The sequence below is a fragment of the Populus alba genome, chromosome 10 (genome assembly GCF_005239225.2).
Source record: "Populus alba chromosome 10, ASM523922v2, whole genome shotgun sequence".
NCBI classification, from domain to species: Eukaryota; Viridiplantae; Streptophyta; class Magnoliopsida; order Malpighiales; family Salicaceae; genus Populus; species Populus alba.
In genome coordinates, this window is record NC_133293.1 from 3,968,607 (window position 1) to 3,995,218 (window position 26,612).

At 37.2% G+C, this 26,612-nt stretch overlaps 1 protein-coding gene across 1 annotated transcript; it reads left to right on the forward strand.

Annotated features, from left to right (window-relative positions):
- The first annotated feature begins 20,772 nt into the window (after positions 1-20,772).
- Positions 20,773-21,210, forward strand: LOC118034575 (monothiol glutaredoxin-S2). Its single transcript, XM_035039920.2, has one exon. It carries the CDS (start codon positions 20,884-20,886, stop codon positions 21,187-21,189), a length of 306 nt encoding a protein of 101 aa, XP_034895811.1. The 5' UTR covers positions 20,773-20,883; the 3' UTR covers positions 21,190-21,210.
- Positions 21,211-26,612: the final 5,402 nt, after the last annotated feature.

Below are 26,612 nucleotides of genomic sequence, written 5' to 3' on the forward strand. Positions count from 1 at the left end.
AACCTTTATCATATGCAGATCTTCACAGCCATCTCCTCACACATGAATTTCTTCACAAATCTTCTGCTTCCATACATGCTCCTCTGCTGCCCACACCCAGCATTCCATCTTCTGCTCTTGTTGCACAACGCCAGACTTTTTGCAATTTTGGTCGTAGTAGGGGCCGCTTCAATGATGGCTGGCGTCCCAACCAGTCCAACAACAGAGGCAACCGATTTGCTAGCTCCAGACCTGATCACCGCAGCTTCCAAAACTCCTCCTTCGGTGACAATAGGCAAGGCTCTTGGCAGCGTAATAGGGGGCAGAATCCACGCTGTCAACTGTGTCAAAATTTCGGCCATACAGCTCCCCATTGCCCTCAATTCTAGCAACGAGGTTATGGCCAACAACCTACTGCCAACCTGGTGCAGCGCAATCTCTCCTCAACCGGTTCTGTTGATTGGTTTCCAGATACCGGTGCCAATCAACACGTCACACCTGATCTTGCCACCTTGACCGCTTCAGAACCGTACCTTGGTAATGATAATTTGCATGTTGGTGATGGTAAGGGCCTTCCTATATCTCATCTTGGTCATACAAAAATATATACACCACATCGTTCTTTCACCTTATCTAATGTTCTTCATGTTCCTGCAATCACAAAACCTCTGCTCTCTGTTCAGAAATTTTGTCTTGATAATAATGTTTATTTTGAATTTCACCCTCGTGTGTTTTATGTCAAGGATTTCAACACCCATGAAGTCCTTCTCTCAGGTCAGAGTAAAGATGGTCTCTATGCCCTGACCAAGTCTTCCGTCATGTCAGTTCCTCAAGCTTATTGGTCTCCTTGCACTTCTGCCTCTGCCGATTTATGGCATCGCCGACTAGGTCATCCTACTTCATGTATCTTTCAATTGTTAATCTTGAAAAATAAGATTATTTGTAACAACAAATGTCTTAATTTTCAATGTCAAAGTTGTCCTTTAGGAAAATTATCGCGTTTGTCTTTAGGACCTACTGGTCACAAAATTTCTGCTCCACTTGAATTAATTTTTAGTGATGTATGGGGCTCTTTTTTCTTCAGATGGCTATCGTTATTTTGTTATCTTCATTGATGCTTATACTAAATATGTATGGTATTATCCTCTAGTTGCCAAGTCTGATGTTTACTCTGTTTTTCATCAATTTCAAACTCTTGTCGAAAGTCAATTTTCCTTAAAAATAAAATCTGTTCAAACTGATTGGGGTGGTGAATACCGAAAACTATCCACATTTTTTCAGACCATTGGTATTCATCATCGTCTGATTTGTCCCCACACTCATGAACAAAATGGAACAGTAGAGCGTCGTCATAGGCATATTGTGGAAACAGGTCTTACTCTTTTAGGGCAATGTAAAGCACCTTTTCGATTCTGGAATTATGCTTTTGAAACCTCTGTTTATCTTATAAATCGCATGCCTACTCCTATTCTTGCCCATCGCTCTCCGTTTGATTGTTTATTTCAACGGTCTCCTGATTATCATTTTTTGCGTACCTTTGGATGTCTTTGTTTTCCTTTTCTGCGTCCATATAATAATCATAAATTGGATTTTCGTTCCTCTCCATGTGTGTTTTTTGGATATAGTTCCTCGCATCTTGGTTATCGATGTCTTGACATTGCATCTCACCGTATTTATATTTCCCGTCATGTCCGCTTCCATGAACATGTGTTTCCATTTGATAATTCTGAACAGATTGCAAAGGTCTCCACCACAACCCCCACCCCATCCACTACTGTCACCCTCCCAAATTTGCAAAATCACCCATCGCTACCCGTTTTCACTAGCCACCCAAACAGCCCACAACACTCCGCTTTGCCACTCCAAACAGCCACCCGACCACAGCCTCCACCCATCCCTTGGCCATCATCCCATGCTTGTTTATCTAACCCTTATGATGCAGGTTTAGATCGTCAATTGGTCTCCTCTCCTCATGATCTTGGGGCACTTTATAGTCCCTCCTCTGCTTCACCCTCCCTGGCTAGCACTCCTGCCGCTTCAATCTCTACCTCCAGCCCCTCCTCTACTGACAGTCCTATGCTTGAGGCTACTTCTTTATCATCCTCTCCCGCTGGTCTGCAACTTATGGTTGATTTGTCTTCTTATCAGCTGCCACAAGTCTCCTCGCCACAACCGTCTTCCCCTGCGTCTCCCCTAGCACATAGCAAACATCCTATGACTCTTAGACCGCAGCAGCCGAAGAAAGCTAATCTAGTTGCTTCCACTGCCGCTACTTCTACCTCCACACGGGTATTGTATTCTCCCTCTTCTGAGCCTTTTGCATTCTCTGATGCTGACCGATATGCAGTTTGGCATAATGCTATGTGTGATGAGATCGCCGCTTTACGCGAAAATCGCACTTGGTCTTTGGTTCCATTTCATCATTCGATGAACGTTGTTGGTAGTAGATGGGTATATCGGATCAAACGTCGTGTTGATGGTAGTATTGAGTGTTATAAAGCGCGCCTTGTTGCTAGAGGTTTTACCCAGCAAGAAGGTATTGATTATTCTGAAACCTTCAGTCCAGTTATTAAGCAAGCCATTGTCCGATTGGTTTTCTCTATTGCGGTTTCGCGAAATTGGAAGATTCATCAGCTTGATATTCATAATGCCTTCCTCAATGGTGTTCTTACTGAAGAGGTCTATATGAAACAGCCTCCAGTTTTCGTTGACTCTTCTCTTCCATCTCATGTGTGTAGATTGCACAAATCATTGTATGGTTTGAAACATGCACCGAGAGCATGGTACACTCGTCTAAGTGATTTTTTGCTCTCCATCGGTTTCCGAGCTTCCAAGGTTGACACCTCCCTGTTTATCTTATCTAATGGTACTAATATCTTTTATCTCCTGGTGTATGTTGATGATATTCTGCTCACGGGTAGCAACTCTGCTATGCTTCATCACCTTATACAGTTACTCAGCTTTGAGTTCAAGCTTCGTGACTTAGGTGTTGTTCACTACTTTCTGGGTATTGAAGTTCAGTCTACCAGTATGGGTTTAATGTTGCGTCAACATAAATATATTCTTGACATCCTCACTCGAGCTGGTATGACTTCCTACAAACCAGTTGATACTCCAGTCTCCCCTTCGAAAGTCATTTTATTATCGGATCATTCATTCTCTGATCCTACACGATTTCGTCAAATCGTGGGTGCTCTTCAATATCTTACCTTCACCCGTCCAGATATATGTTTTGTTGTTAACAGAGTCTGTCAGTTTATGCATGCTCCTACAGATTCTCATTGGGCCACTGTCAAACGTATTTTACGTTATCTTAAAGGTACGGTATCTTATGGTTTCCATATCACTCGAGGCTCCTCTTTTGCTCTACATGGCTTTACAGATGCAGATTGGGCTGGTAGTATTGATGATCGCAAGTCTACGGGCGGCTATCTTGTCTTTTTTGGTTAGACGCCGATTTCTTAGAAATCCGGCAAGCAACGCATTGTTGCTCGCTCCTCTACTGAGGCTGAGTATAAAGCCCTTGCTGATGGTACCGCTGAAGTCATTTGGCTTCAATACTTGTTAACAGATTTGCAGGTTCCCTCAGTCTCTGCCCCTACCATTTGGTGTGATAATCTTGGTGCTACCTATCTCTCAGCAAATCCTATCTTCCATGCTCGTACTAAGCATGTTGAAGTGGATTATCACCTTGTTCGTGACCGTGTTGCCAAGAAAGAAATTCAGATTCGTTTTATTCCCTCTCGAGATCAACTTGCCGATGTCTTCACTAAACCGCTTCCTATTGCATCCTTTACTGCTTTTCGATTCAAGCTTCGGGTTGATCCCCCACCCTCAGCTTGAGGGGGCATATTATAGAATAGGATTCTAATATAGGATGTTGTAATCATTACAGTTACTCATGTATCTATCAGAATAGGATTCTAATATAGGATGTTGTAATCATTACAGTTACTGCAGTGTTCTACTGCCTCTATATAAATAGGAAGGTTGGCTAAGGCACAACCTAACACATTCTATTATTCTCAACTATGATTTAACTTTTCTGCTAATAAAAAGCAAAAAAAATTACAAAGCTAAATTTTTTACCAACTTAATATTAAAAAAAAAAACAACAAAGATAATTTTGGAAGGAAAAAAACAATGAGAAAAAAATGTCGTAGCAATTGACAATGTTTTGTAAGAAAAGATAGTTTTTTCTCCAATAAAATCAACATAGACAATTTTAGAAAAAATCATAAAAAGAAATCATTTAGAGAAATATTATAGCAATTCACAGTGTTTTGTGAAAAAAGCTACAACACTTTTCTCATATTATTTAGCTTTATTACAATTATAATTCTTAACCAACTCAATATTCAAAAAAAATCGGCAAAGATAATTTCAAAAAAATATCATAAAAAAATCATATGGGAAAACACTACAACAATTCACATTATTTTAAAGGAAAAACAAATTACAAAGCGAAATTCTCATGAAGCTCAATATTAAAAAAAATAAAATCAACATAAACAAATTTATAAAAAAATAACAAAAAAAAAGGAAAAAAAAAAAACATGTTGGAAACACTATAGCAATTCACAGTATTTTGTGATGAAAGCTATAATGTTTCCCCATATATTATGGAATGTTATTATGTATATATATTTATCTTGTATTTACCATATATAGATTCTGATCATGTGTAGTATACTACATGGTTAGTATCATGTACAACCCTACATCTATATATATATTACATACGGGAGTGCTGCACACATTCAATACAGCCTCCATAATATTCTCCAATTCTCCTTCTCCCTTAAACTTCAACTTGGTATCAGAGCTTATACTCAAAAGAGTTTCCATCGGTGCCTTCCTCTTCTTCTCATGGATTCTACAGCAGCACAATCTTCTTCTCCTCTTACAGCAAACATGCCAGCTGCAGCATCCTCTGTTCTCCCTGCTAATTCTTCACATATGCAACCTGCGTCAGGTTTTTTCAACAGCTCCTCCACCTGGATTTTTTGCAGTCTGCACTTCCTTCTCGTTGGATGCAGCTTTCCTCTAACAATGGCAGCAATACTCTTCCTTGCACCGATTGTTTCGGTACTTCTTGGACTCCCCTCTGCAGCGTCAATTATTCCCAACACACATCTTCATGGTGTTGCCGTAGTCCCTCTCTCAAATACTCATTAGGTTATCTCCTTGAAACTGACCACCAATAACTATTTATACTGGAGAATGCAAATAAAACCATATTTGTTGGATCAAGGTGTGTATGCTTTTGTGGATGGATCCTATCCTTGTCCTGCACTTTACGTTACTGCCACCGATACAGCAGCCCCTGGAATAAATCCATTCTTTCTCTCATGGAAGCAGCAGGACCAATTAATTATGAGTGCGCTCCTCTCTTCTTTATCTACTGAAATTCTACATCTTGTGGTTGACTGTGACACATCTCATAGCATATGGCAGACACTTGAAAAATCCTTTGCTTCACCGTCACATTCAAGGATTATGTAGTTACATGGTTCCTTTCAGGACTTGCATCAGGGAGATGATTCAGTTAGCACTTATCTCCAGCGAGCTAAAGTCCTCTTTGATGAGTTGGCTGCTGTTGGTCGGCCTCTCTCCTTAGAGGATTTTAATCTTTATGTATTTCGGGGCTTGCGCAGTGATTTCAAAGACTTAGTGACCAGCTTATCTACACGGGCAAAACCTTTATCATACTCTGATCTTCACAGTTACCTGCTCACTCATGAATACCTGAATAAGAGCTCCCTTCAATCCACTCTTGGTTCTCCTATGACAGCACCTTTGCTGCCCACACCTTCACATTCCACAGCTTCAGCATTCTCAGTTCAGCGTGGTGGTTTTGGTAATCCTTCTGGCCATTCCTATCGTGGGCGTGGGCGACACCGAGGTGGATGGAGAGGCCATCGTGGTGGTACCCATGGCACCTCTACATCTGGTTGGCAGCAGATGTCCCGTGAGTCTGGGACTGGTTGGCAGCAGCATTCCCGTGGAGTTTCTAACTCAAACCAAAATTTTCGAAATGTCAAATGTCAATTGTGTTATGGTTTTGGGCATTCTGCAAAATACTGTTCTCAATTTACCTCACAGCATTTGCAGGCTACTGCCAATTTGGCATTTCAGAATCCTCAGCTCTCCTCTGCAGGTTGGTTTCCTGATACGGGTGCTAATCAACATGTGACACCGGACCTCGCTAATATGACGAGTTCAGAGCCCTATCTTGGCAGTGATCAATTACATGTCGGTGATGGTAAGGGACTTGTTATATCACATATTTCTCAATCTAAACTCTATACTCCCAAACACACTTTTACCCTATCAAATGTTCTGTATGTTCCACATATTAAAAAACCATTATTGTCTGTTCAGAAATTTTGCATTGAGAATAATGTATTTTTTGAATTTCATTCATCTGTGTTTTATGTTAAGGATCTAATAACCAAGGAGGTGCTCCTTTCCGGTCAGAGTAATGATGGTCTATATGTCTTATCCGAGTCTTCTGCAACATCCGTACCTCAAGCTTTCCTATCAACGTCTGTGTCCTCCACTGCTGATGTTTGGCATCGTCGCCTTGGACATCCTAGCTCTCGTATTTTAGGGTCTCTAGTATCAAATAATAAAGTTGCATGTTCTTCTAGAGTTTTTAATTTTAATTGTTCATTTTGTCCTTTAGGAAAAGCATTGCGTCTGTCATTAGGCCTTACTGGTCATAAAACTTGTGCTCCTCTTGAGCTTGTTTTCAATGATGTTTGGGGACCTTCTCCTATGTTCTCTACTGATGGTTATCGGTATTTTGTGATTTTTGTGGATGCCTATACTAAGTATATCTTGTTTTTTCCTTTAGTTGCTAAGTCTGATGTGTTTAAAATTTTTCTTCAATTTCAAGCCCTTGTTGAACGGCAATTTGCCACCAAAATTAAATCTGTCCAAACATATTGGGGTGGTGAATATAGGAAGTTAAACACATATTTTAAAACCATTGGCATTCATCACCGACTCATATGTCCTTATACACATGAACAAAATGGTATTGTTGAGCGTCGTCATCGTCATATTGTTGAAACTGGTCTTACACTTCTTGGTCAGTGTAAGGCTCCATTAAAATTTTGGAGTTATGCTTTTGAAACGACTGTCTATCTCATAAATTGTATGCCTACTGCTGTTCTCAATGGTTGTACACCTTTTGAATGTTTGTTTAAATCTTACCTTGATTACAGTTTTCTTCGTATTTTTGGGTGCTTATGTTTTCCTTTACTTCGTCCTTATAATCGACATAAACTAGACTTTTCGCTCTCCCGTGTGTGTTTCTTGGCTATAGTTCCTTCATTTGGGTTATCGTTGCTTTGATTTATCATCATCCTTCATGGTATTGTATATTGCAGCGACATGTTAAATTTCATGAAAATACATTTCCTTTTTGCATATTCTGAACAGACAACAAACCTTATCTTCTCCATCTCTACAAAACAGCCCCTCCCGCATTGACCGTTTTTCCTACTCCCATGCCTTCTCATCTACCCCTTTTTTGCCACCTTCTCCAACACCTGATATAGGGTTGTTGCCTAGCTTTTCCTTCACCTGGTCCGGTGAGTAACAGTCCCTCTACTTCATCTCCATTTTTAACTCTGCTACGATTCACTCTCCAAGTATGGTTTTCTGTTTCTCTAGGTACGATGATCCCATTGTCAGCAGCCACCTCTCATATTGTGGCTTCCTCTCGACCTCCTAGGCAGTCCCACATTGAGTTCCTTCCTCTGGCTTCTCCTCCAGGCTTGCGTCTGGTAGTTGATTTTATTAATTTGATCTTCAGCAGGTTTCTCATAGTTCCTCAACTCTGCCAGCTGACTCCTCTCGCAGCCACCACATGACATTCGTCCTCAGCCTGCCCAAACAGGCGCATCTTAGTGTGTCTCAGTCCCCTCCTAACCGTGAGCTCTACTTCTCCTGAAACATGAACCTCTCACGTACAAAGACGCCTCTCTACAATTCGGCATGGCACAAGCTATGCAAGATGAGATTCAGGCTTTGCAATCAAATGGGTACGTGGACTCTAGTTCCTTATTATTCCTCTATGAATGTTGTTTGGCAGTCGCTGGGTCTATAAAATCAAGCGGCGCGCGGATGGTAGTATTGACAGGTATAAAGCCCGTCTTGTTGCGCTAGAGGGTTCACTCAACAAGAAGGAATAGACTAACCTTGAGACTTTCAGTCCAGTTGTTAAGCCTGCAACTGTGAGGTTAGTACTTACTATTGTTGTGACCCGTGGGTGGTTTATTCATCAGCTTGATGTTCACAATGCTTTCTTAAATGGGATTCTTCAAGAAGAGGTGTATATGGAGCAACCACCTGGTTTTTCTCATCCTACTCTATCATCTCATGTTTGTCACCTGCATAAATCTATCTATGGTTTAAAACAGGCTCCTCGGGCATGGTATACCAGACTCAGTGATTATCTCATTTCTCTTGGTTTTCGGGCCTCCACTGCTGACACCTCTTTGTTTATTTATTCTAATGGTCATGATCTCATTTACTTGCTTGTGTATGTGGATGACATTCTGCTTACTAGGAACAATTCAACTCTGCTATGCCACTTGATCACCTTACTGAATTCCGAATTCAAAATCAGGGATTTAGGCTCTGTGCATTATTTCTTGGGGATTGAAGTCACCAAAACTGCCATGGGACTTATGCTCTCACAGCATAAATATACTCTTGATATCATTCGGCGAGCCGGTATGGTTTCATGTAAAGCTGCCGACACGCCTGCTTCATCCTCGTCTAAGCTATTGTTGACCTCGGATACTATGTACTCTGATCCTACCCGTTACCGACAGATTGTTGGTGCTTTGCAGTATCTCACTTTTACTCGCCCAGATATATGTTATGCTGTAAATAAAGTTTGTCAGTTTATGCACTCGCCTACCGAAGGTCATTGGTCTCTTGTTAAAAGAATTGTCCGGTACCTTCAAGGCACGACATCTTATGGTCTACACATCACTTGGGGGTCCTCTCTTTCCTTACATGGTTTTACAGATGCTGATTGGGCTGGTAGTCTTGATGACAGAAAATCCACTAGTGGCTATTTGGTATATCTTGGCAGCACACATATTTCTTGGAAGTCAGGAAAAAACGCACCAGTGGCTCGTTCATCGACTTGAAGCAGAATATAAGGCTCTTGCAGATGGTACTGCTGAAATTTTGTGGATTCGAGCTCTGCTATCAGATCTCCATTTTTCCTCTGATCCTATGACTATCCTCTGGTGTGATAATTTGGGTGCTACCTGCTTGTCTGTTAACCCTATATTTCATGCTCGCACTAAGCATGTTGAAGTCGATTATCACTTTGTTCGTGATCGCGTTGCCAAAAAGGAAATTGCGGTTCGGTTCATCTCATCACAGGATCAACTTGCTGATGTACTTACCAAACCTCTTCCTCGCGCGCCATTCACTTATTTTCGGTCCAAGCTTCATGTGGATTCTCCTCCTTCAGCTTGAGGGGGCATATTATGGAATGTTATTATGTATATATATTTATCTTGTATTTTACCCATAATATAGATTCTGATCATGTGTAGTATACTACATGGTTAGATCATGTACAACCCTACATCTATATATATATTACATACGGGAGTGCTGCACACATTCAATACAGCCTCCATAATATTCTCCAATTCTCCTTCTCCCTTAAACTTCAACTCCACATGATTTAATTTTATTTATAATGACTTGTAATTTTAATTCTCAACCAACTCAATATTAAAAAAATAAAATTAACAAAGATAATTTTGAAAAAAAATCATAAGAAAAAAAAAAATCATGTTGAGAAGACACTGTAGCAATCCATAGTGTTTTGTAAGGATAACTACAATGTTTTTCCTACATGATTAAGCTTTATTACAAAGTTAAATTCTAACCAACTCAATATTAAAAAAATAAAATTGACAAAAATAATTTTGAGAAAAAATATTACAAAAAAAAAACACAAAAGAAACTGGAAAAAAAAAAAACCATGAGAGAAAAAAAAAAACTATGGCAATTCACAGTAATTTGTGAGGAAAGTTACAGTGTTTTTTCTCTCATAATATAACTGTAACTTTAAACCAGTTTAATATTAAAAAATAAAATCAAAAAACAATAATTTCAAAGAAAATAATAAGAAAAAAAAAACCATACAGAAAAACACTATAACAATCAACAATGTTTTAAAGAAAAAAATTACAAAACTAAATTCTCAATGAGCTCAATATTAAAAAAATTAAATCAACAAATATAATTTTTGAAAAAAAAAATTAAGATAGAAAAAACCATGTGGAAAAACACCATAGCAATCCACAGTATTTTTAAAGGAAATAATTATAAAGCAAAATTTTTAACCAGTTCAATATTAAAAAAGTAAAATCGATAAAGATAATTCTGAAAATAAAATAAACAAAAAAAAAAAAGAGGGGAAAGTTGGAAAAAAAAAAAAAGGAAAGTAATTTTGAAAAAAGAAAAAGAAAAAATAAACCAAAAAAAAAAAGAAAAAATGGGAAAGTTGGAAAAAAAAGGTGAAAAAAAAAAGATGAAAAAGTAATAAAAAAATTTAAAAAGAGAGAGAGAGAGAGAGGAATGCACAATGCATTCAGTGAGGGTGAACAGTAAATTCCCCACACCCTCTAGCTTATTACTTAATATATATTAATAAATAAATATATAAAAATAAGTTAATAACGATGATTAAAGTTCAAAGTGAAAAGTTAAAAAATAGATATAGATCATGATATATGATCTTGTAAAAAATAATATGAATTCGATTGTATTTAAAGATTTTTTTAAACTAATTTCTTATTAATTCAAACAATAATTAAAAAAGATACTTACAAAGAGAAAAAAAACTAATTAAAATATAAGAGAAAAAAAGTATTACGTAGAGTTGCACAAATCAATGTTTTACGAATATTAGAAAAAATATTATAATCTTGTTAGAAAAGCATTTAAAAACAAGACAATATCTTGTCAAAAAATATAACAATTTTTTTTTTTTATCTATTTCAATCAATCTCAATTGAAATTAAATACCCACAAGCATCAAACACATACATCTAATCAATCCCTTTAAATTAATTTAAAATAAAATTAGAGGGGAAAAGAAAGAAAATACCAAAGCTGAAAAAAAAATAAAACCCATATAAGGACGTTGATGATTTGATCAAAAGGATGCACCCTCCCTTGTTATAATTAATTATTAATTGCAATGATATCCATATTATTATACTGCAGATATACCAGATTCAAAAGCATATTTTTATTGGAGTTTGGAATTCTCAAAGAGCTGGTGTTCCACTCTATGTTATCTTTGCAAAGGCCCCTTTCTGGGGCTCTGTTGCAGGCATCTCCCATTGCTGGAAACTTACTGGAAGCTTAAACAATTTGTGTGATGTTACTTTGTCCATTGTTAACGATTAACCTAAATTACTTTAGTTAACAATTGATATTTGCAATATTGCAAGGTCTTCTTTCTCCATTACACGACTGTCGACATAATTTACAGAACAGGAAGGGCCAAAAATGTCTGCTAGCTAAATGATCATATGTTCCTCTCCCTTTCACTTTATCTATACATCTTTTTCACATGAAGGAATATATATGGAGAATGCAGCAATTTGTAACGTTTGTGCCTCAACAACACAAAAACCCTAATCTGTGAATGTGGTGCCACGATCCGTCCTCGCGGGCGATCTATCGCTTGCATTTTGCTTTCTTCTTTATCGTTTGTGCATAAAGCTTACATTCTTTTTCCACTCGCCGCCTACACTATTTCTTCCTGAGGATCTTATCCTCTCTCTCTCTCTCTCTCTCTCTCTCTCTCTCTCTCACACACACACACACACACACGTTAGCCGTATATGCTGGCCAAGTATGTAATGCATGTGCATACATATTCTTGTACCCCAACATTCACAATGCATACATGTGCACTGGTATAATATACATCCATCACCTATAATTATTATAGAATGTATATCATGTATATCTATACATAGGATATTAATGTAATGTAGGATTAATCCAATGTTGTAATCCCTACGGTTACTACCGTATTCTGCCCTACATATATAAATAGAAAAGGTTGGCTAAGGCCAAACCCAAGACATTCAGTTATTCTCAACTTGGTATCAGAGCTCTAAATAAACTAAAACACTTCTTCTCCTTCTTTGCAATGGATTCTTCTCAGTCGGCAGCTTTCTCCTCCTCTGCAGCAGCACCGGTTGTCCCATCTCCTTCTTTGCAAATTGCTTCTTCAGCCGCAAGACAGCTTTCTTCTCCAGCCGCAGGACAGCTTTCTTCTTCAGCCTCAATTCTGCAGTGGCCACAACATACTAATATTGGCCATGCTCTTCTCAATCCGAACAATGCTCCTCTGCTGCCATCTTCTTCTGCTGAAGCCACAGCAATCTCTGCCGTTGCAATTGTGTCCCTCTCCCACAATCATCAGATCATCTCTCTGAAATTAACAAACACCAATTATTTGTATTGGCGAATGCAGATGAAGCCATATCTCTTAGGCCAAGGAGTTTTCGGCTTTGTTGATGGTTCAAACTCCTGCCCCTCTCCACATATTCTTGCTGCCGATGGTGCTACTCTTCAGGTATCTCAATCCTTTCTTCGTTGAAAACAACAGGATCAACTAATTCTAAGTGCCTTGCTCTCTTCACTATCCATGGAAGTTCTTCATCTTGTTGTTGATTGTCCAACCTCATGTTCGGTCTGGCTCACACTTGAGCAAGCTCTAGCCTCTACATCCAATTCCCGTATTATGCAATTACATGGCTCTCTTCAAGACCTTCGACAAGGTGATGATTTGGTAACTCAATTTTTGCAAAAAGCTAAGACTTTATTTGATGAGCTAGCAGCTGCTGGCCGGCCTATCTCGCTAACCGATTTTAATCTCTATGTATTTCGTGGCCTTCGCGGAGAATTTAAGGACTTAGTAACAAGTCTTATTACAAGGGCAGATCCTCTATCATATGCAGATTTGCTTAGTCATCTGCTAACTCATGAATTTATTCATAAATCCTCTCATTTGTCTATGGGATCTGCTGCCATTCACGCACCATTGCTGCCCACGCCAAACATCCCACCTTCAGCACTACTGTCTCAACGTCAGCCTTCTGCTCAATTTGGACGAAATAGGGGGCGTTCTTATGGCAGCTGGCGTCCTCCACAAACCTCTCACAGAGGGTTTCGAAATACTGGCTCCAGGTCTGATTTTCATAAGTTTCAAAACACTTACAATTCTGCAGCTGGCAACGAAAATCGACACAGCAGCTGGCAAGGAAATTGGCAGCGCCGAGGATCCAATTCTCGCTGCCAACTATGCCAGGCCTTCGAACACACTGCTCCTCAGTGTTCCCAACTTCAGCAACGTAGCTATGGTCAGCAACATAGTGCCAATTTGGCACTCCATAATCCTGCAGGTACAGCTGAATGGTTTTCGGACACCGGTGCAAACCAACACGTCACACCCGACCTTGCAACCTTGACTGCTTCAGAACCATATGGTAATGATGATAATTTGCATGTTGGTGATGGTAAGGGACTTTCCATATCTAATATTGGCCATACAAAAATATATAACCCACATCGTTCATTCACTTTATCCAATGTTCTACATGTTCCTACAATCACGAAACCTCTGCTTTATGTTCAGAAATTTTGTCTCGATAATAATGTTTATTTTTAATTTCACCCTTTTCTATTTTATGTCAAGGATCTCAACACCAATGAAGTACTTCTCTCAGGTCAGAGTAAAGATGGTCTCTATACTTTGTCCAAGTTCAGGTCTTCCGTCCTGTCAACTCCTCAAGCCTATTGGTCTCCCTGCACCTCTGCCTCTGCTGATTTGTGGCATTGTCGCCTAGGTCATCCTACCTCCCGCATTTTTAAATTTTTAGTCTCGAAAAATAAGATCATTTGTAACAACAAAAGTCTTAATTTTCAATGTCAAAGTTCTCCCTTAGGAAAATCGTCACGCTTGTCTTTACGACCTACTGGTCACAAAACTTCTGCTCCGCTTGAATTAATTTTTAGTGATGTGTGGGGTCCTGCTCCCCTTTTTTCTTCGGATGGTTATCGTTATTTTGTTATATCTGTTGATGCGCACACAAAATATATATGGTATTATCCATTTGTTGCAAAATTTGATGTTTATTCTGTTTTTCATCAATTTCAAACTCTTGTCGAACGTCAGTTTTCTTTAAAAATAAAATCTGTTCAAACTGATTGGGGCGGTGAGTATCGCAAACTCTCCACTTTCTTCCAAACTATTGGTATTCATCACCATCTGATATGTCCACATACTCACGAACAAAATGGGATGGTAGAAAGACGTCATAGGCATATTGTGGAAACCGGTCTTACTCTTCTAGGTCAATGTAAAGCTCCTTTTTGTTTTTGGAATTATGCATTTGATACTTCGGTTTATCTCATTAATCGTATGCCTACTCTTGTTCTTGATAATCGATCTCCTTTTGATTGTTTGTTTCAACGGTCTCCTGATTATCAATTTTTACGTACTTTTGGATGTCTATGTTTTCCTTTCTTGCGTCCCTATAATAATCACAAATTGGATTTTCGGTCTTCTCCTTGTGTATTTTTTGGCTATAGTCCCTCTCACCTTGGTTATAGATGTTTTGATATTGAATCTCATCGCATGTATATCTCTCGTCATGTCTGTTTTCATGAAAATGTTTTTTCGTTTGATAAATCTGAACAGATTGCACAGGTTCCCACTCAAACCCATACACCATCTCCTATTACCATCCTCCCAAATCTCACCCACTCACCACTGTTTACAACTCAAAATCCATCCCATCCAGCCTCTGCCCCTACCCTGCCCTTATTGCCAATTCAAACACCACAGCCTCCATATTTCCCTTGCCACTCACCCCATGCATCTTTATCTAACCATACTGTTGCAGATACAGGTTGCAGCTTAGTGTTTCCTGCTCTCCAACACGAAGTCCTTGCGAATAGTGGGAGATCCTCTGACTCGTCTTCAGCTTCTCTTTATTCTGCCACTAATCCGGTTTCTGCAGACTCTGCCTCTACTGCCAACTCTCCACTTGCAGCAGCCTCTTCCCCGGATTCGTCTCCTGGACTGAATCTGGTGGTGGATCTCTCAGCCTATCCACTGCATCATGACACCTCTGTCATGCCTCCTTCACCTGTGTCACAGCCAGTGCTCAGCCGACACCCTATGATCCTTCGATCACGGCAGCCCAAAAATGCCAATATGGTGTCCTCTGCTGCCGCTAATACAGCTCTCACTCGGGTATTGCTCTCTCCTTCCTTTGAACCTGTTGCCTTTTCTGATGCAGATAAATATGTGGCTTGGCATAATGCCATGTGTGATGAGATCAAGGCTTTACGATCCAATCATACTTGGTCTCTAGTGCCCTTTCATCCATCGATGAATGTTGTGGGCAGCCGATGGGTATATCGCATCAAACGTCGTGTTGATGGCAGCATCGAACGTTATAAAGCTCGTCTAGTTGCTAGAGGCTTTACTCAACAGGAAGGCATTGATTATTCTGAAACTTTCAGCCCAGTTATTAAGCAGGTCACCGTCAGATTAGTCTTTTCCAATGCAGTTTCCCGCAATTGGAAGATTCATCAGCTTGATATTCATAATGCCTTTCTCAATGGTGTTCTTACTGAAGAGGTCTACATGAAATAACCTCCAGGTTTTGTTGATTCTACTCTTCCATCTCATGTGTGCAGGTTGTACAAGTCACTATATGGTTTAAAACAGGCACCAAGGGCATGGTACACTCGTCTGAGTGATTTTTTACTCTCTATTGGTTTCCTTGCCTCCAAGGTTGACACTTTCCTGTTTATCTTATCTGATGGCACTAATATCTTCTATCTTCTCGTCTATGTTGATGATATTCTGCTTACAGGCAGCAACTCTGCCATGCTCCATCATCTAGTCCAGTTACTGAGCTCTGAATTCAAGCTACGTGACTTAGGTGATGTTCACTACTTTCTAGGTATTGAAGTTCAGTCTACAGGTATGGGTCTGATGTTGCGCCAACAAAAATATATTCTTGACATCTTCACTCGAGCTGGTATGACTTCCTGCAAACCGGTTGACACTCCAGTTTCTCCCTCTAAACTTGATCTACAGCCGGATCATCCATTTTCTGATCCCACACGGTTTCGTCAAATTGTGGGTGCTCTTCAGTATCTTACATTCACTCATCCAGATATCTGTTTTGCTGTTAACAGAGTCTGTCAGTACATGCATGCTCTTACAGATTTCCATTGGGCTGCTGTTAAACGCATACTCCGCTATCTCAAAGGAACGGCATCTTATGGTTTTCATATCACTCGAGGTACCTCCTTTGCTCTTCATGGTTTTACAGATGCTGATTGGGCTGGGAGTATTGATGATCGCAAGTCTACGGGTGGTTATCTTGTTTTCTTTGGTCAAACACCGATTTCATGAAAATCCGGCAAGCAACGTATAATTGCTCGCTCTTCCACTGAGGCTGAGTATAAAGCCTTAGCAGATGGTACTGCTGAGGTCATCTGGCTTCAATATTTGTTAACAGATCTTCAGGTTCCCTCCATCTCGGCTCCTACTATTTGGTGTGATAATCTTGGTGCTACTTATCTCTCGGCAAATCCTATCTTTCATGCTCGTACTAAGCATGTTGAGGTAGACTATCATTTTGTCCGTGACCGGGTAGCAAAAAAGGAAATTCAGATTCGGTTTATCCCCTCTCAGGATCAACTTGCTGATGTCTTCACCAAACCACTTTCCGCTGCGTCCTTTACTGCTTTCAGGTTCAAGCTTCGAGTCGATCCTCCACCCTCAGCTTGAGGGGGCATATTATAGAATGTATATCATGTATATCTATACATAGGATATTAATGTAATGTAGGATTAATCCAATGTTGTAATCCCCACGGTTACTACAGTATTCTACTCTACATATATAAATAGGAAAGGTTGGCTAAGGCCAAACCCAAGACATTCAGTTATTCTCAACTATAATGATCAACCTTCTATTTGTTTTGAATAAATTTGTAAGATTTTAGGGCACACCTTAAACTACTTCCTATGTAGGTAGTTTCAATTTTTTATCAAAACTATTTTTTATATTAAATTTACTATCAATTTTTCAAAAATTCTCAATTAAAACTTCCATCAATTAGAGCTTTCAGGCTAGAATCACGTGGTTTGAAAGGATTTCAGACCTTCATCAGTCTTAGAGGTTGTATGGGCGGGATACATTCAACACATGACGTCCACGTGTTTCACGCAATAATCATTGTCCGGTGCGGATAATCAGAATCCGCTTGTTCACGCTTCTGTTCGTTTCGCATGCGAAGTAAATGGTAGGATTTTTTTTATTACATCCATTTTTATTAGTTTTTTTTATAAATATATTTAACTGATAACATTTTTATCTTGCAGGCCACGATTCTTAAACGCGAGCCAAGCCCGATGGAGCTTTTTGTTGAAATGAATGTATGGAGTGATGACCGCTAAAAAGGGGTACAGCAGTTCATTGATAGCCAAGCTAAACACTTTATGGTATGTTAGTTTTCAACCTTTTTTTCTTATGTTATTATTTCCTTGAATTTGATGAATTTATTTTTTTCTTTCCAGGACATATATAACAGCTGATTAAAGGAGAATATACAGGGACGATTCTTCCATCCTTTTAGATCTCGATCCGGATTTGTGGTTGAAGGCATTATCATCCTATTGACCTAATAGAAATCAGGTGTACGGACTCTCTAACACTATAGTCGAGAACTTGCAGACGGCTCGTAGTTCGACCGTGGGATGTTCACAATTGATTTCTAGCACTCAAACTCTAAAGTTCACGGCGATATTAGACTAACAAGTACAGGCTCGGACGACCCATCTTAATAAAAAAAATATGAACAACTCACTGTTGGTTATGAAAAACTCTATTGATTAGTAATGGAGATGAGATCACAGATGGGTGGTACATGTGCACCCCTAATTGGCCTCATGATTCTAGCGACGACACGCCTCCTCGTCCTCCAGCTTCGTCTTTATTTTAGATTTATTGTATTTGAATGTCCAAATGTTTAAATTTGTAATAAATATTTAATTTTTATATTATTTTAATTATTTTTCTACTTCTGTTTAATACGTTTTTTCTTAAATATATTTTTAAACTATTACTGATGGGGTTACTAACGAAACAATTTCGTCAGTGTATTCTAGAGAGAATTGGAAAAGAATCACTACAAATGTCACTGATACTATTAACTCACCAACGAAATTATAGATAATATTATATCGATGATATATTATATTTACCGATGAATACACCAACGAACATATAAAAATATCGATGGCATTATATATGATTTTCATGTCGATGATATGTTAAATTTACCTATAGAGATACTGATGGAATGAGGTGGGTATTTTATTTTATTTTTCTGTGTGCTTTGTCTGTCTATAATCCATCGGTATATTTTTTACCGACAAACCATAAATTACATGATCCCGTCGGTAATATATGTATCGATGAATTATGAGCATAAATACCAACAAAAAAAATTTTCGGTAAAACTATTAAATTTGGTTGTGAATGTAGTGGATCATGTTTTTTTCATTCATAGGTTTGAAAGTCTACGACTCCTCTAAAGATTCAAACTCTTATTTGGTTGGCCATTTAACATAAACTATGAACAAGATCTTTTTTTATGTAATCGTCTTCTCTAATCCTTGGATCAGTCTTTTTGTCCATTATGTAAAACAATTATAGAAACCTCAAATCATATATTGATTCACTGTCAATTTGCATGAAAATTATGGACCAAATTTTTTTCATGGTGAGGAATCTATTGGTATGTTTCATACACACTTGATGAGCTACTGCAGCAATGGCCAATGATGATTAAAGACAGGTTTTAAAGGAAGGCATTGCATCTACTCTTTTTTGGTGTTCCTTTGAGCATTTGCTTAACCAGAAAATTTTGGTTTTCAATGAGGTTAAACCAAATTTAAACTTATCTTTTTCTCCAACACTCCATCGATTATCTGTTTGGTTAAGAGATTGTGAATGTCAATTTTTTTACACGAGTAATGATTTTCTTATCAGTGCTCGCTGCATTTTAAGCTGGAAAAATATCAAAAGACAACGTTGTCAAATGTTTGTATAGTAACTCTTTTGTTTCTATTTCTTTTCTTTTTTGGCACTTCTTTATGTAAAATCTTTAACTTTTCATGGTGGCCATCGCCTAATAGGCTAGCATGAGGTTTTTAATAAATCTTTCTATCATTAAAAAAAAAAATCATATTTCAGTAATCTACTTGATTACTTTCATAATTGCAGTGATTCTTTATATGGAATGATGGGAGCTGCACTTGGACATAAAAGCTCCTATTTTTTCTTACTCTTAATCACTCAATTAACAGTTTAGAATTAAGTATTTTTCTTATACTTGTATCTGCATGAAGAAAATAAAGTAATTCAACTGACAACAAATAGATAAAAGCAGACTGTGACGTGAAAAATATCAATAGAAAAAAAAAAAGAATGGTGCTGGGACCTCTTGGCATTTATCTCTTCGTTTCCTACACGTACGGTCGATCACTTTAATCGACGAAAAAACCTATGTGCTCGAAAGCGAGGGGAGGCTTAGCTCATCAGCATCCAGAAACTTCTTGCATGCCCAGAAGAAATTTCTGCCTTGCAAGAAATGTAGTCTATGCATGCTCTGCTGTATATTATTCTTGATAAATCTTGCCATCCAAATTTAGTTTGCTAATAATTAAGTTGATGGCTCTGTGAAAGGTCCATTCTTGTTGAATTTGATGTGAATTTTAATGCAGTCTGAGAAAGGTCCCAACTGGATAGATTCAGCTCCTTTCTCCGGCTCGGCACATATGCCTCCATGCTAAGGGAATTCCTCAAAATGCACTTTGGATATATTGGAGTTTGAAAATAAAAAAGAAAAAGAAAAAAGTGTGCATGTGTAAGAAAGATTACATGCATGGCGTCACTACTATGATAAATGTTAAGCAACCGTACAAAGAACACGTCTCCATTTCCGTAAGAAAGATTCTTTAAGGATATTTGCGGTGTTTGAAAGTGTGATATGACTTAATTTTTTTAATTTTTTATTTTTAAAAAAATAATATTTTTTTATTTTTTAAATTTTATCCAATCCTTGTTTACAATGCAATATCAAAAATGACATCGTGCAATTACTTTTTGATACAATGTAACGCTTGCATTTGTGTCATGCAATAATCAATTAGTGATTTTCAAATCCAATTCAAATATCTAAGAGAACATTCTTTTTTTTTTCTTCAAAATCAAATCTTTTTCTTTTTGTTACTGTTAAAAAATAATATAAATTATATCTTGAGACCTCACTTAATAGCTTAAGTTATGGGGTTGAAATAGTTATTTGACATGGTATTAGAGCCTTGATAACTAAGCGGTTATAAATTCGAATCTCAGCATCCTCATTTATTTGATAAAAATTAAGCACGAGCTAGTATGGGTTTGTGCAAGTTTCAAGTCCAAAGAACTTTCATTTAAGAAGGTATGTTAAAGAATGTTATAAATCATATCCTAAAACTTTATCTAATAACTTAAACTATTGAATTAAGATGGTTCTTTAACAGCTATCTTCCTACCAACACCAATCCACCCAACAACGCCTTCCCCAGAATTTTACCCTATATATGCACATACGAGTCTCATGGAGTCAAGCACCTCGCAACAGCTTCCTAGCTCACACTGCTCTCTAGCTAGCTACATCATTTCTGACCACTGTTTCATTGGGCATTATTGTGCTCAGCTTTTTAACCTAATTTCCTGCTCGACGGCTGATTTAGAAATGGAGAGGGTGACAAAGTTGGCATCGGAGAGGCCAGTGGTGATCTTTAGCAAGAGCACATGCTGTATGTGCCACACCATCAAGACTCTCTTCTGTGACTTTGGGGTGAACCCGGCTGTCCATGAGCTTGATGAGATGCCCGGAGGAAGGGAAATCGAGCAAGAACTCTCAAGAGGTGGATGCCCAACGTTGCCGGCCGTGTTCATCGGCGGTGAGATTGTTGGTGGAGCCAATGAAGTGATGAGCCTTCACCTTAGTCGTTCCTTAATCCCAATGCTTAAACATGCCGGAGCATTATGGGTTTGACCCGTCGGCTAATTACCTTCTTATCAGGCACTAACCAAATAAATGAGACGTGTTTTAGCTACTCTATACTATGTACGAGGAGATCATTAATAACACACGCACACATGCTAGTAATAATATTACTCCATATATTATAGCAGGTGTCGGATGTGGATGCATTCGGAGACAATGTAGTTGGTAGTAGATCAAAGTGAGATTCCGTATATTTAAATTATATGTATTAATAAATAAATAAATAAATAAAAATCAATCATTAACCATGATTAAAGTTTAAAGTAAAAAGTTAAAAGATAAATATAAATCAAAATATATGATCTCATAAAAAATAATATGAATTTGATTGTATTTAAAGATTTGTTTTTAGCTAATTTCTTATTAAATCAAACAATAATTAAAATAGATATTTACAAAAAAAAAAAAAACTAATTAAAATATAAGAAAAAAAAAAGTATTACGTAGAGGTGCACAAAACAGTGTTTACCAATATTAGAAAAAATATTATAATCTCGTTAGAAAAACATTTAAAAACTAGACAATATCTTGTCAAAAAATATAATATTTTTTTTTATCTATTTCAATCAATCTCAATTGAAATTAAATACCACAAGCATCAAATACATACACCTAATCAATCCCTTTAAATTAATTTAAAATCAAATTAGAGGGAAAAAGAAAGAAAATCCTAAAGCTGAAAAAAAATAAAAACCATATAAGGACGTTGATGATTCAAAAGCATATTTTTATTGGAGTTTGGAATTCTCAAAGAGCTGGTGTTCCACTCCATGTTATCTTTGCAGAGGCCCCTTTCTGGGGCTTTGTTGCAGGCATCTCCCATTGCTGGAAATTTACTGGAAGCTTAAACTATTTGTGTGATGTTACATTCTGCGACAACAACATGAAGTTTTGTCCATTGTCTACGATTAACCTAAATTATATCCGAGCTAGGAATTTTTCATATCCTGAATATTAAACAAATATATAATTATTTTTTAAGATCAATTATTAATTAATATATATGAATTTTTTAAGTTAACAATAAATCAAAAACACTATCTAAAATATTAAAAAATCTAAAATATTAAAAAAAAATTAAAGTACATAAAATTAAAGTAAAAATAAAAATAAACTCGCTATTCAAGTCACATCCTTCGATGTTTTGTGATATTGTAACAACCCCTTAACCGGAATAAAATAACAATATCATGTCAACTGGAAAATTAAGTAATTAATTTTTTCCCTCTCTCAATTTCTTCTTTCTTCACTTGATTCTTTCTTAGATTAGTGTTTTATGAGTTAAATTTGATAAATTTACAAGTTATTCTCTCACTTTTCTTCTCTTTTTTCTTTGGATTTTTTTTGTATGTTTTTCCCTTACTTTTCTCTCTTTCTCTCTTGCCTTTTCTTTTCTTTTCTTGCCTATTCTACTTCTGCCTAGTCCGCAACATATAAAAAAAAGGAAAAGTTGATTTGTTTTATTTTTTAATGGTAAATAATTATTTTACCCTTAATGAGTCGTTTTGATTTTATTTGACGGTCTTTTTTTTTTTTTTAACACTACCAAGCTCCGTTCATCCTAAAATTTTAACCAGATTTTATTCAATATATTTTAACATTTCTCATAAACTTTCAGTTCAATTTGATGGTCGGATTGAAAATTACGTCCAATAACATAAAACTGGTTAAATTATGATTTTTCATCAAATTTATGAATTTCTCCAAAATTTCTGAAATTTTAACCCAAGCTAAAGTATCATATTAGAAGGCTCCACATAAATTTTCAGAATTTTTTGATAACTTAATCAAGAATTATAAATTTATTTTTATATAAAACTAGTTAAAAATTATAGATAAAATCTTGACCTGAATGATCCACCCAAGCCCAAGCCTTTTACCATGCCTCCGCCCTTGATTATATCAAACTTGGTTTACTTTAGTTAACAATTGATATTTACAATATTGTTAGGGATGAGCAAAAAAACTGATAAACCGATTAAACCGGAAAAACCCTAGACCTAAACTAACTTTTAGCATACGTCGCCCCCCCTCCCCCCATCTTCTCACAACCCCCCTTTTTCTCTCCCTCTCATCATCCCCCTCTCTTTTCTCTGCCTCTCATCATCTTCTCACAATCCCTTCCCTTTTTTCTCTCCTTTTCTCTTTGCTTCTCACCTCTCCCTGTAGCCCCCCCCTCCCTTTCTCTTTATCTCTCATCTCTTTAAGTTCACCCCTGCATCAACATTTACTTTAATCAAACTACATGGGTAGATGGGCAGATAAAAAAAGAGATGGCTTTTTGATGATTAAGATTCTAACTCCATTTCAAATTTATCTCTGCATCTTGTGGGTTGTTGTTTTTTTATTATTATGTTATAATTTGCTTGGAGTTTGTGGGCAAATTTGTTTTCTTAAACAACAGAAATCGAGATTTGCTTGTAGTTTATGGGCACTGGGCGCTGAGATTTGCTTTCGGTTTTACCGGTTTTTGAACAACAAAAACCGAACCGAACCGAACCGAAATCAGTCAGTTCGAGTCGGTTTCGGTTCGGTTTCGGTTTTAAAATTTAAAATTAATAATGTCGGTTTGGTTAATTTTTTTATATAAAAACCGAACCAAACCGAAAATAATCACCCCTAAATATTACAAGTTCTTCTTTCTTCATTACACGACTGTCGACATAATTTACAGAACAGGAAGGGCCAAAAATGTCTGCTAGCTAAATGATCCAGCATTGAAGAAGCTTCCAAAATGTCAAGATCAAGAAGGAAGCCCTCGCCAACAAACCTAACCATCTTGAGGAGAAATTTGTTCTTCAACACATCAATCATGTCGGTATCGATTACTAAAGAAAAAAAAAAAAACACGACTGTGTCAAGGAAAAACAATGCAATATGTGGTCTGGGAACCAGAACTGGTAAGTAACGCTTTTTTGTTTCTCAGTACAGGAAATAACTTCCACCCAGCTGAGCAAATGATCTGTCGTGGTTGTCTAGGCCAGCAAATCAAGCAATGGTGCTTCTTCAAACCTTTGATTTTTTTATTAAGAATAGACACACAGTAAGAAGAATGTAGAGACAACAGACTAGTAAGAACCCGATGACAAATCATCGGCACCTGTTACAGAGCAAGTCCTAATTCCCGACATAAAATCACTATTTCCAAACTGAACCAGCTCAACCAATCAAATATCGCACTGAAGGGAAATTTACATGTTGAGTTTTTGGATTGTGAGTCAGTTACTTCTGCCAAGATTGCCAGTGAGATTCCCACTTCTCTTAGTTGTTGGAGGCCATTCAACATCCCTATCTGTTAAAGCATGCTCTTGGTATCAATCACCGACAGATTCCACGCTAACTTGATCATCAACAACAGGTTTGAGTTCGCTAAAAAGAAATCGAGAACAATTTAATTTTTGTTTCGACAAACAGATGGAAAAAAAAAAACCAAGAGAAATAAAACGCGCAGTTCGTTTGAGGTGCGCAATGCGTAGAGCTGCAAAGCATGCATGAACACCATATCTCTATTTATTCTAAGAAGGATTAAGGGTCTTTTTTTGTTTGGTCAAGAAAGCATGATAGGCCCTCATAAATGCACCTGCAAAATCTCAGCACAGCAACACGCAGGCAGCAACTAACACTGAAACAATGCAATTCAGAATCCCAAGTTGCAGGAGAATGAAAGCAGTGTTAAATGCAGACCAATTGCACAAAAGAAATGAAAAAAAAAAAAGATATATCTATAACTTCTAAGGGAATAAAAACTCATGTGTGATGTAGTTACAAAACTGTATGCAAAGAAAACGTAGGAGCAACGAAGGGTCTAACACCTCCAAACAACAGGCATTGATGGAAAATATAAAAGCAAACTACGCACATGAAAAGGGGATTGCCTGACTGACAAATGGACCAAGCAAAAATCAACACTGAATAGCGAGCAAATTCAGAGTGAATGTCTGTAATTTTTAATTGCCTTCTGCTCACTGTCAAGTTAGCATTAGATAACTTAATTGAAAAACATACAATTACCCGAAGTTAGGGGAAGAAAATAGCAAAGACATGACATGTAGAGCATCGCATCCCCATCTCAGGAGTGAGTGAGCAAAGAATTAGCCTTTGATGACCAAAAGAGAGAAAATTAGAAACAAAACTAAAGCATATATAAAAACTCTGCAAACCATTCACAACATCACTTGATTCCATTCTAGCCTTGTCATGTCAAGGCACCAGTTGACAAATTAAACAAACAGGATTTTATATATTTCTTAGTCAATTTTCTACTAATCAAATTTCAACACGTATTATTTTATTTTTAAAAAATTAATAAATAAATAAAATATATGATATGAAAAATAAATGAGCCTTTATATATTTTTTGACCAATGAAAGATTGAAACTTGAAATGAGATATTTTAAGATATTTTGTCATAAATGCAAAATCTCATCAATAAATATTAACCAATAAAATTATGTCATGTAGCATTGAAAAAGAATATGAGAACCTTTACATATCTCTATAAATAGAGGGCCTCAACCTAAAAAAAAGAACAAAAATATTCTTGGAAATACAAATTTTCTTCAAGCAAGGAAGTTCGCTCTTCAAGCAAGGAAGTTCCCACAAAAGTTCTCAAGCCTCCTTGAAGTCTACAAAAAAACAAAACTTTGTTGGATAAAGCCTAAATATCCCATAAGAATTCTTCAACAACACTCTAAAGACGAATCAAATATACTCTTCAAAGCATCAAATCATCAAATCTTGCTTTGCAATATATGCCCAAATTCGTGTTTTTGCAAAACACAAATCTTAGCTTGATTTCTGAAATAAATCAAGTCATCATATATCAAATCCAAAGAAAAAATCAAAGGATTGTCTTGTTCTTTTAAAAGAATACTTTAGATAAAGATTATACCCGGTCATATATTTAATAAAATTATATATTTATACACACGTACTTGTTTAATTTTAGGTGCTCAAAATTATATCTACACTCATCAACAAAGAAGATGACCCTCAAACACTCAAAACAAACTTTAAAGATGAATTTAACATTAAATATTAAAATCACTGAGGAAAACAAAATCCCAATGGAGTTGTCCACAAACCAATGCAACAACACTAATATAAGTAGAAATTGAAATATATATTCAGACAAGGAAAACAAAAGCAAGTATAAACAATCCCAAACAAAACTATATCATAAGAAGGCATAAAAGGCACCTGGATGGGAGTGAAACCCAGAACAGGCAGGAATCCATAGCCTACACCAACTGCTCGATGCAAAGCACAGCGAAATGCATGCAACCCTAGCCTACAAAAATACACAAACAAGAGAAAGCAGAGGCTTAGTAGGAAACTGGAAGATGCAGACCATAATGCAAATACAAAAAATCCTTCTCGAGATAGTTAGATCATGATAGGGCAAGTGGAA